Source organism: Scleropages formosus, chromosome 9 (assembly GCF_900964775.1).
Source record: "Scleropages formosus chromosome 9, fSclFor1.1, whole genome shotgun sequence".
Taxonomy (NCBI): Eukaryota; Metazoa; Chordata; class Actinopteri; order Osteoglossiformes; family Osteoglossidae; genus Scleropages; species Scleropages formosus.
Window position 1 is genome coordinate 1,495,377 of NC_041814.1, and position 15,588 is coordinate 1,510,964.

General features: G+C 44.3%; 1 protein-coding gene across 1 annotated transcript; it reads left to right on the forward strand.

The window, feature by feature from the left end:
• Nucleotides 1–213: 213 nt before the first annotated feature.
• cilp2 (cartilage intermediate layer protein 2) lies at nt 214–13,866 on the forward strand. Its single transcript, XM_018728089.2, has 9 exons — nt 214–277; nt 4,681–4,776; nt 5,632–5,901; nt 6,173–6,355; nt 7,619–7,774; nt 7,887–8,204; nt 8,938–9,046; nt 10,584–10,741; nt 11,435–13,866. Exons 1-9 carry the CDS (start codon nt 214–216, stop codon nt 13,864–13,866), a joined length of 3,786 nt encoding a protein of 1,261 aa, XP_018583605.1.
• Nucleotides 13,867–15,588: the final 1,722 nt, after the last annotated feature.

Consider the following 15,588-nt stretch of genomic DNA (forward strand, 5'->3'; position numbering starts at 1 on the left):
ACTACCGGCCAATGACAGGCAGAAGGGGGCCGGGCCCAACTTCTCTCTCAGTGTCATTTCTTTAAAATCCCGGCGCTCAGGGCGACTCGCAATTCCCATTAACCAATGTAAAATAGCAGTAAAGCTCCTCGGCCGTCACCTTCTTCGCTCCAGCATCCTCAGAATTCCGATTATAAAGGAGGCAAAGGTGAGCATTGCAGAAGGAGCGGCACCATGTGGGACCTGGAGAAGGTGACTCTCTGCCTGTCTCTCCTGCTGGCAGTGGCTGTGGCACAAGGTAGGTGGTGCACATTTCATGATCAAGAGTCATTTGCTAGAAATAAAGTGTTGCACTCAGCGAGGTCCTAGACATTAGCGTATGCTGTCATTTTATGAAGTTTGCTGTCAGCATTGACAGTTTTTTTTAAGCTTAATGTACTGACAAACAAAGCATCATAGTGACATCACTGTGATTTGTGTCAGTATTGTGTGCGCGGTGATTTTCCACACATTGGCTTAAACCCGGGAGCCCACTGAATAGATGACATTTACAAGTATCATTCGTAACGAAATACGTAGGGTAAATTATAATGTAAGGCCCACATTGTCAGTATTTTTTGTTTTTGCACTTTTTGCACTGCCATGATCTCTCACGTGGTCTTCATCAGGATATCAAGTGACTAAGCACCACTTTCTACGTATCTATTTGTCCAGCACACGTGATGTCTACTTAATCAAAGGTCAAATCCTCAGGCCACGATGCTGTTTAATTGGCAGTTAAAGAGAATTCAGCGCAAATGTTGTTGTAACGCAGTCGGTGACTCACCAGGGACAGCATCACTTCGAAGAGGAGTACCGGCTGTTAAGGACCTCTGCGACTTAGGGGCGCTAAGCTCTCCTGCCACCTCACGAGCAATTCTCGCCAAAGTTAAGGTTGTCGGTGAGACGAGGCCATTGCCATCGTGTTCACGCTCGTCGGATGAGCCATCACATTTGTGCCAGTAATGCCAACATTCATATAATTAAATGCTTCTACTGCTGATACAAGGATTGCCTATACTGGCTTAATGTGATTATTAAGCGTAAATATATTTATTAAATATTTGTTATCACACACACAATATGTAATATTTAATAACTAATAACTAATTAGTTATTGAATACTATAACTCAGTTATAAAATATATGGGCAGCACAGAGTGGCGCAAGAGGATGTGGGTTCGATCCCCGCTAAGTCTGTGTGGAGTTTGCAGGTTTCCTGTGGGTGCTCTGGTTTCCTCCCACACTCCAAAGACATGCTGTTCAGATTCCCCCACAATGTGTGAGTGACAGTGAGAGTGTGTTCCACTGATGTATGGATGAGTGACCCAGTGTAAGTAGTGTATCTCGCAGTGTAAGTCACCACGATGAATAAGGTGTGTGGGCTCATAACACCACATAGACTTCATTGGAAGTCGCGTTAGACAAAAGCGTCAGCTAAACAAATAAATGTACTTATTTCTGACATGTTCCAGTTTTTGATTACAGAAACATCCCTAACACGGCCTGAGCACAACGCAGCAAATCTTACGTGGGGCTGTTTTCTCAAACCCCCCTTTCAGGGAAACGTCAATGATGGTGGATTGAAAAAGAACTTAGGTATTCGTCACGGCTCTGTTTGAAGAGCACTGGACTGCCGCTGAAGTACTGCTATAGAATAAGCCAGGCTCACAGTGAACAGGTTAGGGTACAAAAATTAACATCCTGAAACGATGATGACCCATGACCATAAATCAGTTCCTTTGTAAAACCAGCTGGATTTAAGATATATACCTTGAAAGACACAAGTGGAACAGGTGAAATGATACCCTTTTCCACTCGCTCTCCCTCCCTCTCTCTCTCTCCCTCTTACGCTCTGAGAGACTCTTCTTGCTCGTCCTATTGTGAATTTATGACCTCTCTCCAAAGCCGAGCTGACAGCTGCTCCTGGATGTTGTGTGCATGGACAAGAACATTTGGGCTGACAGCGCTCCTGCTGAATCGAGGTCTTAAACAGTGTTTTAAATAGCCAGATGCCGTTCCGTCCACCGGTAATGAGCCATAATCTGACGCGCCGCTCAAATCTGGTGCGGGGTTTGTCCGGCACAGATGATGAAACCATTCCACAAGGTCCAAAGTAAATATCTTTGCCACTTAATCTGTCTAGGAAAAATTAATTCTCTAGATACTCTGTGATCCAGATGCTCAAGGGGTGGACACATTTAAGACGGGAAGGAAATAGATAAAAACAATAAAAAAAATCATCTTTAAAAAAGCTCTTTGTTTGTCTATCATAGTCAGTTACTGGTAAAAATCTGGTCACTTGCTTTACCGTATTTGTGTGCTTGTGTCCAGGCTAGTTGAAGGTGCAGCGCTGCTACTGTTCAGTAATTCTTGATCACCTCTATGCAGAACAAAATACATAATTTTATACCAAATAATTACCAAGCTTATTTTCCATGAAAACCCTGAGCTTCTGTTTTTTCTCCCCCCTTTCTTTTTAATCATAGAAGGTATTGTACCTGATTTGCCCCATTAGTTATTGTCACTGGGGAAAGCACATTTCGAGTAATGGTCCACAGATGTGTCTAAAACAGTCGAACCTGGTGCTCAAGTGTGTCTGGAACCTTCAGCCAGCGGTTCCTAATCCAGTGTGGAAAGTGCCAGATAGAGCAGCCATCTACAAATCTGCAAATACACAGACCGCAAAGGGGACCGGTGCCAAGCGCACACAACAGTCCCCGAATGCTTCCAGATGGGTAACCGATATATTTTGACTTTTTCGGCAGCTAAATTATTTATTAATGCAGAAGTGAGCGCCGAGGGCAACTCTCAGACTGCTGGATCGCCACGGTTGTTCTCGAAATGAAATACTTCTTGTCCTGTTCGAACACATGCTTACTGTGTAAATCCCAGTAAACCCGAAGGGCTCTTCTGGTACCTCGAAATTCTCGACGTAGACCTGATGCAGCTCGTGAGCCTCGGCAGTACGGCCGAAACCGTTTACCCAAAGTCTTACGTAACACCAAACATTTTTCTTGTTAGGTATTCAGAATACAAAATCCCAAAACATGAATGGGCCAGACTTGATGAAAGAACTGTATGCCTGCCAGTCCAAATCTGGCAAGGATACATAAGTAACCTGATGGGATCGTTTTTCCGTGACAGTTAATAACAGTGTTTTATTCATTTATTTGCCTCTGGAATGGTATACTTGCGCACACCGCATTTCACAGAACACTAAATTTGATTGAGCGGATCCTTTTTCATGTCCATACGTTTAATTATGCATTTGATCCTCTTAGGGTTGTCTGTTACCAAACATCTCAGTGCGAAGACGGCGTGACAAACCAACGCCTTGAATAGCGCATCCCAAAATACAAAACGCGTGCCAAAGATGACCGTCGTGACACAGGCCTGCAGATATAGAGCGAATGCTTGGAGTGGTTCAGGAATTCTGCACTTTATGACAGATATTGCCAAATCTTGGGTCTGCTTAAGAAGTGCACACTACTTGTTTTAATATTAATGAGGTGCTGTTACACTGCCAACAGTTTGCATCTGTTGAGCTACAATAATTGACGCATTATGTTTATTTATTTAGCTGATTCTTTTCTCCAAAAACCCTTCTAATGTTGGTCTACTTAGAATTATTTACCCCTCTGGGTCATTTTTAGTGGAGCAATTTAGGGTAAGTATTTTGCTCAGGGGAAATACAACTGGAGGTGGGATTTGAACCTGTCACCTTTGGGTCCAAAAGCAGCAGCTCTAACCAGTACACAACCAGCTACCCCCATCTGCTACTGCTGCAACTGCTCCTGTGTTTTCATTTTCACAGACAGGAGTGTAGTTATATGAAACATGTGAGATTGTTTGACATTATGGAAAAAGTTTCCTTAATTTCCTTTGATGAGTTACATGAGCAAACCAAATAAATGTACTTAATGCTTCAGAATTAAACGATGACATTTTACAGTAGAGCTGTGTTGGAGTTGGGGTTCAAATCCCCTCGAGCAACCTACTCACCCTGAGTTGCTCCAGTAAAATTATGCAGCTGTATAAATAGATAAATCTCTGTGAGTAACTTAAGATTGTAAGTCGCTTTGGAGAAAGGTGTCGGGGAAATAAACATAAATGTTATGCAATGTGTGACAGCTGGTTTTCTACCTGGGATGGGATAGTTTATACTGCGAACCCAGCAAGCCCTGCTCAGCGGGGAGACAAGGTGCGTGAGTTCACCGAGGTTGCGTGTGGAAGTGGACGTCACCAGATGCTATGAAACCTCTGTTGGGGGACTTGATGGTCAGAAGCAGGGGTGGGCCAGAAGAGAAGCCAGATTCCAGCTCGTGTACTCAGACGAAGGGGTCTCGGAACGCAGACACCCTGGGGCAACGCGCAGGGATCGGGTGTCACGTGGGGACTTCCCTCTCAACGTACAGTCGGAAGGACTGACACATCCTCGCATTCGCAGACACTTCTGCAACTGAAGGAGCCTGCAGCAGACAGCCAGTTCCCACATGTATAGTGATATGCATCACAAGGCCTATTGCTCGATAAATTCCTGTGCTCCTAATAAATAACATTAGAACACTGGCCAGACACTCAGGGGTCAATGTTTCAATAGACACGGCTCAGGTAAAGCAATTTTTCTCTGACTGCGTTTTCTTTATTTGGGTCTCTCAGATTCCATCTGGAAGAGCTCAAACCTGGCAAAACGGAACCAGAACGGGAGGATCAGAAAGCAAGCCTATAACACGCTCCTCGAGCCACAAACTACGGGTCAGTGCATGCATCGCTAACTCGTGCTCCGGCTCACAGCACTACCATTTTACTACCGCTGAACCTCGGCTTCGATAAGATGGCCTCAGCTGGGAGCAAAATCAGAATCTAGCCAAAGCGTAACGTAAAATTAGTACTACAATCACGAGTGCGTTGAAACCGTTTTAAGGTGGTAGTCTGGGCATTAGCGGTCTTCACGTTGTACTCAAAGGTTGCAAGTTCAAATCCCCTCTCCAGCTGTAGTGCTCTTAAGCATGGCACTAACCCTAAATTCCTTCTCAAAAATCACCCAGCTGGGTAGATGATTGCGAGCTGCTTTGGTGAAAAGTGTCAGCCACATGTGGGTAAATTTTTTCTAAAAAAAAAAAATAAAGTGTGTAATCTTGAGAAACAATACACAAACAAAACGAGGCCAGGAGCGTAAGTGTTCGAATATCTTTGCTTTATAATTTAACAGAAATGTTGCCAGTTAACAAGGAACAAGGTGATGGGCCGAAAAGGTCTGGACTTTTCCCATTAATCCCCCAAGGTTGTTCACTGGGCACCAAAAAACTTTTTAGTACTGGAATCAATGAATAAATCTGGAACGACATGTTACGGGCTTGACGCGGCGATGCCGCATGACGTTTCCTACGTCTCGACAGCTGAGCATGGAAACATACGGCGGATGAAAGCTGAATAAAGGCCTTGAAAATGAGTGAAAGGGGACCCCAGAGAGCCACTTTAATTCATCACCTGTGTCGCAGTCTATTTGGAATCTCTGAGCGAAATCCCAGACGCTGTTTCTGCTCTCGGACTGATGGGATCCGCAAGGCACGGCAACCGTGATCCCCTTTCCTGCCCATTCTCGCACAGGGGTGACCGAATGGACGTCCTGGTTCAACATTGACCATCCGGGAGGCAACGGGGACTACGAGCGCCTCGAGGCAATCCGCTTCTACTACCGCGAGCGAGTGTGCGCGCGGCCCACAGCCATGGAGGCGCGAACCACTGACTGGGTCCCAGCTGCCGACACCGGGGAGGTGGTGCACTCAAGCCTGGAAAAGGGCTTCTGGTGCATCAACAAGGAGCAGCCATACGGACGACTCTGCTCCAACTACCACGTACGCTTCCAGTGCCCGCCAGGTACCCTCACCCAACACGACCTTTGCGAGGAACACTACTTTGTATAGCGAGGAACCTCTCGTGTGGAAATGCAGGTAGTGTAGCAGAAATGCGGCTGGAGAGAAGTGTATGTCCTGGGGAACTGCTGGTTCGGAGGACAGAGAGGTGCTATGACCACAGACTATACAATTTATGTGATACTCGTGTCCTTCCAACTCAACAGAAGATGAAATTTCGGAGGTGGATTGTGAGACAATGGACAGGAGGTCATGTCACATTATGCATATTGCAGTGCACACCTACTGGTCAGAGTGGTCAGCGTGGAGCCCCTGCTCGGCCACGGCCTGCGACGATGCGGGCATCCAGGTGAGACAGCGGCGGTGCAAGAGCACACAGCCCCAGCACCACCTGTTGGCCCCCGCGTGCGAGGGCCCGCACACCGACAGGAAGGAGTGTTCCACTCGTCCTTGCCAAGGTAGGGTGTTATTTTTCGCTTATAACGTCTGTCCACTGCTGCTACTCAGCTATATTACTACGGCTTTAATTACTTTACCAGACACGTCTTTGAAACCCATAACTTTAAGAGCAGTCTAAGTTGCTTGCGAATGTCAGCCATGGGTGTGCCCTCCTTCACAAGAAATTCAATCACTGCACGTTGTCGAAATATGCCGTTGTCAACTGTTTCAACACCCTGAAATAGGAAATAAAATTCAAGTGCGAGGCAATCGGTGGAACTACGTTAAAGTACCGTGCGTTTTAATATTGTTGGACAATTTTTGCTTTACGCTCGTTACTTTTGCGCCTATCTTCATACGTGCAGCGTAACATTTAGTTTATTGGAGGAATCAAGTGGACGCTAACGGAAGCGCTCGATAGATGAGCAACCCTAAAGAGAGTCGCGGGTGGTAGGATATATTGAAAATACGAAAACGGTGTGTACTTTTGCGTTCTTACCCGTCGTATTTATGGAATGTGTTTTTCTTTGTTCAAAATACTGAGGAAGTGTGCTACTTCGACTTAGCTGGTTTATTTATTTGCACAAATCAGAATACATAGGAGCACACGAGAATACACACTTTCTGAACCGCTTGTCCCATACGGGGTCGCGGGGAACCAGAGCCTAACACGGCAACTCAGGGCGTAAGGCTGGAGGGGGGAGGGGACACACCCAGGACGGGATGCCAGTCCGTCACAAGGCACCCCAAGCGAGACTCGAACCCCAGACCCACTGGAGAGCAGGAGCCGGTCCAATCCTGCACCGCCACGCCCCCCACACAAGAATAAAACTAAAGAAAAACAAGCAGAATGTGCTGGGGCGGTGAAAAAACCGACAGGCCCGTCAACAGACCTTCCCCGAAAATGAAAGAAGGCTTGAAACCCAGAGAAGATGTGACTGTGAAAATGACATCTGTAACTCACAAACAACAAACAGGCAGATAACGGTACACTGGACAGAAAATAATAGCTACAATAATCGATGGAGATATGTCAAACATTTTGCCGTACGTATGCAATACGGTGCCTAATGTATAAGTGAGCTCACTGGTTTTCATAAAGATCTGCTTTGAAATGTACAGACCCAGCTCTCCTCGGTGACCGTGTTAGAGCTCGAAGGTGGCAACAACCAATCTGTTTGGCTAATCGGACCTGCAGAGCAAAACTGGCGGTCGGCTTTTGGGGTGTCTCATCTGTCTCGTCTGCTCACACATCCTTCGTCCTTTCTCTGTTGACTCCAAAGCCAATTGGAGTCCCTGGGGTCCCTGGGGGGCCTGCTCTGTGACCTGTGGTGGTGGCCGCAGACTTAGGAGAAGGAGGTGCAACAGGTCGTCTAACAAGGTGCAATGTGCGGGACGCCCCGTCGAGATGCAAAAGTGTGGCAAAGTGCAGTGTCCAGGTAACGGCTGCCGGAGAGGAAAGCGACCACGTGATGGCCCATTTCATAATGAGGAAGGCAAGACTTACATATTTCAGAAGGTGCGTCTAATTCTGTGTGTTTGCATTTGCAGCACCTTGCCAACGTTTGTGCCCAGAGGGGCGCCCCAGCAAAGACTGCAGTCGCTGTGTGTGTGAGGGACACATGCTGTATGGTGAGGTCCTCAGCCTGACGGGTGTGCCGGTGGTTGGGGCTCGAGTTACCCTGGCCCATAAACCCAAACTCATTCGCACGCGTACGGACAACAAGGGCCGATTCAGGCTACCTGGGATCTGCTCCAGCGATGAGACCCCTGTCACCATCAGCAAGGAGAAGTTTGCCACCCTCACCATTTCCTCTGTCAGCAACAGCACTGGGACATCCTGGGTGAAGGCTGTGCTGAGGTCCTCAGGTGAGCTCCAACCCTTACCTGTTGAATGAGTCTTTAAGTGCATTAGTGAGTAGTGACTCCAAGCTATTTATTTACAAAATCCAGACCACTGAAAGATCTCATAAAACTATTGGATGTCCACATTTAAAAAGGGTCTTAAAACTGATCTCTTCCGGACTCACTTCACCCATGATCTCTTAAGTTCATGTAAGGTATAAATGTTCATGATCGTACTTTGATCAAGCCTTTACAGAGCCACTCCTGCAACGTCAAGTAAATGTTTATATGTATCTCAAAAAAAAAACTACTAGGAAGGTGTTTAGGAATTAGCGATATTCTGGTAAAGTTTTATGCAGGTACTTGTGTGATGAACGTCGGTGCATATGGTGAAGGAAACTAACTACTTAAGAGTCACACATCTGCAGCTATGTTTCTTTCTCCTAAGGTATTGCACGAATTGTGTTTTCTACGAGATGTACGTCGCTTTGGAGAAAAGCGTCTACCGAATGAATACATGTAAATGGATGAAATATACCGCATGGAGTGGTTTAAAATGCATAGTAAATAAATTAATATGGCAGTGCTAAGATGTCCTGTATTATAAGAATAATAAGAATGGCATATGCTATGCTACGCACCACCAGTAATTTAAACTTTATGCATGATTAAGTTTTATGTGATTTTGTGTCTCAGTGGTACAATTCACAACAGTTGTTGGCAGATTTGAAAAATGTCTCCCTTTCTGGTAATACAGAGAAACCGTACGTAGTGAAGCATCCAGAGGACAAAGTACGGTATGAGGGGCAACGTGTGACATTCTGTTGCAAAGCCACAGGGACGCCTATTCCAAATAAATATTACTGGTAAAGTCATAAAATGCTTTTCATTTTCCATTTCCTTTAATCCAAGTGCAAAGGAAAGGATTTCATATACCAGCTTCTATGTAGTAAATTTTCGCTGTTCATCTTATGCAAAGTCCTCCAAAAAAGTATTTTCTCCCTTTCCAGTTTTCCAAGTTTCTACAGCTTTTTGACATTAAATGTGGTCATATCGTTTTGTCAGTCCTGGTAGTATATGAATGGATCTTGAAAGAAAAAACTGACATAAATATTACTTTTATGTAATTTCCTTTGTAGGGAAAATACTGAAATGTGCAATCATAAGTGCGAAAGGTAATTGCTCCCTAACTTTGTTCAGCTTAATGAAGGGGGTAATGAGTGACCCATTGTTAGTAGCGTATCTGGCAGTGTAAGTCACCATGGTGAATAAGGTGTGTGGGCTCATATCATTACATAGAGTTCAATGGAAGTTGCTTTGGACAAAAGCCTCTGCTAAACAAATAAATGTAAGTGTAAATGTAAATGTAATTATCCATCCAATTTCAGAAACTAATTGTCCTCAACAGGCTCACAGTGAACCAAAGCCTATCCTGACAGCATTGGGCACAAGACTGGGGGTACACTCTAGATGGGATACTACTCACCTCAGCTGCATATCTTTGGACTGTGGAAGGAAACCTACTTGAACTTTACCGGCTAAACTTAAGTTGGCAATACAGAGATTAGAGACACAAAATACTACTTTCGAAGGAAATTTCTGAAGACCTCAAGAACAGAAAGGTGCTCTGATTTTTTTCCATAGTCCAAAGACATGCATTTCAGTGTGATTGGTGACTCTAGATTGCTCACAGTGTGTGCCGGTATGACTACTCTGCAATGCACTGGCCTCCCATCTAAGGTATAGCCCTCCTGGTCTTGCATCCAATGATTCTGAGATAGACTCTAGACCATCTTAACGCTGACAAGCATTTAAACAAGAGTGACTGAGTATGACCTCTAGAGAGAATTTGTACATCAGTCAGGACAGGGTTACGTTTCTAGGGCGCTGAACCTAGGCTGAACCAAGAAGTTTTGGAACAATTGCACACCAACTTACAAATGGCCATTCTGTCAAAGTATCTCCACTAGCAATTTATGAAGTCATTTATGATCTCAAAGGAATCCCAGAGCAACATTCTAGCATCTCCATGTGTTCCACCTCATTGCAGGCATCTCCTGCCACAGCTCAAGACAAAGTTCATGACACCAAAATAAGAATGATATTGTCCAGAAATGGCATATGCAAGAGAGGCAGTACACCTAAAAACAAAAATAAATCCTTCAACAAAATCTGTCCTTCACCAAAATAACCGGGATGTTCTGAATGTTCTGTCTAATGATGAACCAAAATAGAACTTTTTCATGACATGGACTGTCAATGGAATGGAAAATGGAAAGGGGCAAATACTTTTTCACAGCACTGTCTAGTCTTAATATATGAACAGACATATGGACATCTTTTTGTTGTCTGTGTTACTGACATGTGATGCCAGCTCTCCCTGATGAATGTACATCTACTCAGGTACCACAATGGAACATTGTTAGATCGAAATGTGTACAAATATGAAGAGGACCTGACTTTGAGGAATCTCAAACCAGAGCAGACAGGAGAGTATCACTGCAAAGCCAGCAGTGATACAGGCAGCATTAAGTCTTCTCGAGCCTTTCTTACTGTGCTTCGTAAGTATTGCCGCCATATTTCCCAAAACGTATATGCAGAAGCACTGAATTCTGAAGTGAAATCCAACAATATCTTTATGGATGTAGCCTTGTTTCTGTCAAGAAAGACAAGAACGTGTTTCCACATCTGCAAGAAGTATATGCACATGGCTGACTTTCCTCCGTTGCTTGTTAGACGAAGTATAGACTGACAGATTGCTGAGTAGTCTGCTAAAGTAATCAGCACAAGACTTCTGAAAGCTATCATTTTGTTTTGGAATCATAATGGCAAGAAAAAAAATCATTCCAATGAAAAAAAGCAGAAATACATTGTTTCCTAATGGAGGAGAATGAAACTAAGATGCTTTTTAAAAATTTTTTAATATGTGGAGGGCCAGCTGGTAGTGTAATAGCACTTCTAGCTGTGGTATCCTTGAGGAAGGCACTTTTCTTAAAATTGCTCCAGTAGAATTACCCACCTGTACAAATGGGTCAATAATTGTAGGTTGCTTAACAATGTAAGTTGCTTTTCAGAAAAGGTTTTGAAGTATGCCTGCTTTTTAATGTTTTGAAGTGTACCTGTTTCATAAGCGAGTTCATAGGGAATCAAATTTAACAAATGTGAACGAGAAGAGACCTTTAGTTTCACTTCTTGTGACAATGAACAAAATTTACGCTACTAGATTTATATTGCATTATCTCTTTATTCTGCAGCTAAAGGCACACCAGCCTGCATTTCTACACCTGAGAAATACTTGATAAAACTTCCAGAGGACTGTGTTCAGCCAGGAACAACCTCTAAGTTCTATAATGCTGGCCGATGTCCCCATAGCAAGTGTGCAGGGTCACTGGACTTCGACCTGCGCTGCAGGGATGGTACTGCCTTCTGCTGTGGAGTGAAACATATGGAGACCCAGGCAATTGACTGTGGCAGCTATAGTCTTCCCATTCGCACTGTGACTGAGTGTGGCTGCCAGAAGTGCATGGAACCCAAGATTCTGGTGCGGGGTCGGGTTGTTGCCGCAGACAACGGTGAGCCCCTACGCTTCGGACACATCTACCTTGGGAAAGAAAGGGTGGGTACCACCGGATACCAAGGAAGCTTCACACTTCAGGTGTCCCCTGATACTGAAAGACTTGTTGTAAATTTTGTGGACAGCTTGCAGAAGTTCATTGACACTGTCAAGGTGTTCGTATTTGACAAAAAGGGTGGCGCTGTCTACCATGATGTGAAAGTGATGCGGAAGCAGCAACCTGTTGATATCAACTCCACAGAACTGAACACCATCTACCTTGGTGAAATTGAAGGTGAGGATCCCATTGGTCAAATAGTCATACCCCCCAATTCCTTTCATAAAAGCACTGGGGAGGTTTATGAGGGCATGGTAAAAGCCAGCGTGACATTTCTAGATCCAAGAAACATCACTACCGCTGCTGCCACTCCTGGAGACCTTAACTTTGTTGATAATGAAGGCGAAATGCTTCCTCTGAGGACCTATGGAATGTTTTCTGTAGACTTCAGAGATGAAACTAACCGAGAGGTTCTTGGGACTGGGGCAGTCCAAGTAATGCTGGACACTCAGCACGTCAAAATGCCGGAGCACATCCCCAAGATGAAGTTGTGGTCCCTCAACCCAGACACGGGCATCTGGGAGGAAGAAAGTGACTTTGACCACACTCAGGCTACCGATGGTGGAAACGGAAGGAGCAAGCGGGAAGAACGCACTTTCCTTATTGGCAACATGGAAATACGGGAGCGTAGACTTTTTAACTTAGATGTACCTGAGGATCGTCGCTGTTATGTCAAAGTGCGGGCATATATGAGCGAAAAGTTCTTACCAACAGAGCAACTTGAAGGAGTGGTTATCAATCTCATCAACTTGGAGCCCAAACCTGGTTACACATCAAACCCTCGTGCATGGGGACGCTTTGACAGTGTAATAACTGGGCCCAACGGAGCTTGTTTACCAGCTTTCTGTGATGCCCAAAGGCCTGATGCTTACACTGCTTATGTGACAGCGCTGATGGGTGGTGAAGAACTAGAGGCTGCTCCCTCCACTCCTAAAATGAATCCTAACATCATTGGGGTGTCACAGCCATATCTTGACAAGATAGATTACCAGCGCTCAGACCATGACGATCCAGCTCTCAAGAAAACGGCCTTCAAAATCAACTTAGCCAAGCCTAATCCAAATAATTTTGATGAAACTAACGGGCCAATATATCCTTATCAGAGTTTAATAGCTTGTGAGAATGCACCAGCTGATGCTAATCACTTCCGCTTTTTCCGTGTGGAAAAGGACAAGTACGAGTACAATGTAGTACCCTTCCAGGAAAGTGATCTGACCTCTTGGACTGGTGACTATCTCTCATGGTGGCCAAACCCTCAGGAGTTTCGTGCATGCTACATCAAGGTCAAGATCAATGGGCCTACAGAGGTTATGGTAAGGTCAAGGAATTTTGGAGGCACTCATCCCGCAACTAGAGGGCAACTCTATGGCATCAGGGATATCCGTAGCACACGAGACATGTACTCACCCAACACTTCTGCTGCCTGTCTGGAGTTTAAGTGCAGTGGGATGCTTTATGACCAAGACATTGTGGACAGGTCTCTCATTGCAGTCATCCCACAGGGCAATTGCCGGCGAGTGGGAATTAATAGCCTCCTCCAAGAGTACCTGACTAAGCACCCTCCTTTGCTGCAAAACAATGAGACCCATGTCTTCAAAATGTTGGCACCAGTTGACCCCTTGGGTCACAACTATGGTATTTACACAGTCACGGACCAGAATCCCCGGATAGCCAAGGAGATTGCAATTGGCCGTTGCTTTGATGGCACCTCAGATGGCTTCTCCAGAGAGATGAAGTCTGATTCTGGGTTGGCTTTGACTTTCAGCTGTCCTGAAAGGACAATAACTCGTGAAAGCCTTTTCCAGCGGCTGCAGACCAACCCTGGCCAAACTCTAGCTCAGATGGCACGGGACATGAGACAAGCAGGAGGGCTACAGGTCACAAGAGGGACAGCTCAAGTAATAGCCTATCCTTCGAGCCTGCAGAGCAGAACCCAGGGCCGCAGAATCACTGCAGCCTCTGGAAGGAGGAGGAAAACAGGCCAAACGCAGATCAGGCAGCAGATCAGGGATTAGGTGAGTTTCTCTGTTGGCTCTTTTTAGCAGTCTAACAAAGATATTAACAGTTTTATAACGTACTGGCATTAGTGCAAAATAACAAATAAGTGCTTAACATTACATTTTTTCAACAACTTTTTCTTTCCTTCTTTTCTTTTTCAGCTTCTTTCTTTGCCTTGTATTGCCACTGATTTGGTATGCATATTAAAACCTCAGTGAATTGTACAGGGCAGTACTTAAGGAATTAGCTCCTTTTCTATTGCCATATTCTAATGATACTCAATTTAATTGTCTTTCTCCATAGAATATCTGCTTTGTCCACAGTCCCTTGGATTAAAATATTGAAGATAATGTCCTCATTCAGAGGTGGAGATTGACATCTCCACCAATCTGGTGATTTTGGACATGTATTCTCTTGCGAAACTTACTTTGCATGTTTCTCCCCGAAGACCATAGAGACGTTGCAGTCCATTCTTCACACAATGCCCACAAGGTTGTGCGAAAATGGAAGACATGTATAATTCCTCATTTGACTTAAAATGCTCAGTTTATGAACACAAATACCAACAAGTTACTCACAAAATATGTTCAGATTTCTCATATGTTACTTTGATCTCAGTGGGACACAGTGGAAATTCTCCATTTTAAGTTTGTAAAGCTCTGTGAAAATATTCAGACTTTGAATCTATTGCACTCAAATTTCTTTAACCTTTCACCCCAGAGTTTTTACATGTGACTTTATCTTATCAATAGCGCAAAAACAAGGCAAAAACTAATTTCAAGTGAGTTAAGAAAAATTCGGCCCAGTAAAGCATTCCTTTGAAGATGAATTGTTGCTTTGAGAACTAAGAATGTGGAACATCCACTCTAAGTGAAATAGTGCCTGTTGTCAGTGAGGCAATAAACCTGTCTCTGAAAGCAGCGAAACCTGTTTCTCTATCAAAGAGAGACTCATTTAAGAAGAACTGGTAGGGTGCAAGGATCTCTGGAATGGATGGGATGCATCTTTGTCTTCTTTGAAAGGAATAGGTTACTGTGCCAGCTGTGGGTCTGCCAACCTTCTGCTTAACCTGACAGCAACGTGCACAAGACCTTTGCCAAGACAAGCATCCCTTAACGAAACGGATCTCACTGCTAGACTAAACATATCCTTCAGAGCTGGGAAATGAAGTAGAATTTGAGGGAAGACATGTTTCCCAGAAGTCTCTGCTTCTCCATTGCATCACCTAAATTGTTTCTCCAATATGACTTTGATTCTACATCTCGTATTATTTTCAGCGTTTTCTGCCATCAGCTTTTTGGAAAGAGAATATTTGTATGTATGCATTTATATGTGAATTTGTTAAAGTTATTCAATCTGCTTACTTCAGTGTATGTCATTTTGGCAAGTATTTTTATTGTCTTTGAAGTGCAATAACAATGTTTGGGTACTGACTTGAAAGCCCCAACAATATGCAATAGGCCAGGCTGGAAAATAGCTCATAGGTTAAATCCTAAAAGGGATTGTCTGTAAATATTGAAACACGTTCTTCATGTTTGCATGGTAATACAACAAGCAGTGGTGTCCTCCAATACGGAATCTTTGGCAGTAAATTTAAGATGTGATAGTGCATTTGGACCATTTTGTTGCATGTGGAAATGCTTGGTGCATATAGCTTTGGTTTTGGGAAATGACCAAAATTCTGAATAGAATGGGATCATTTAATTTCTTTTACACACATACCATATCCCTAATTCAAA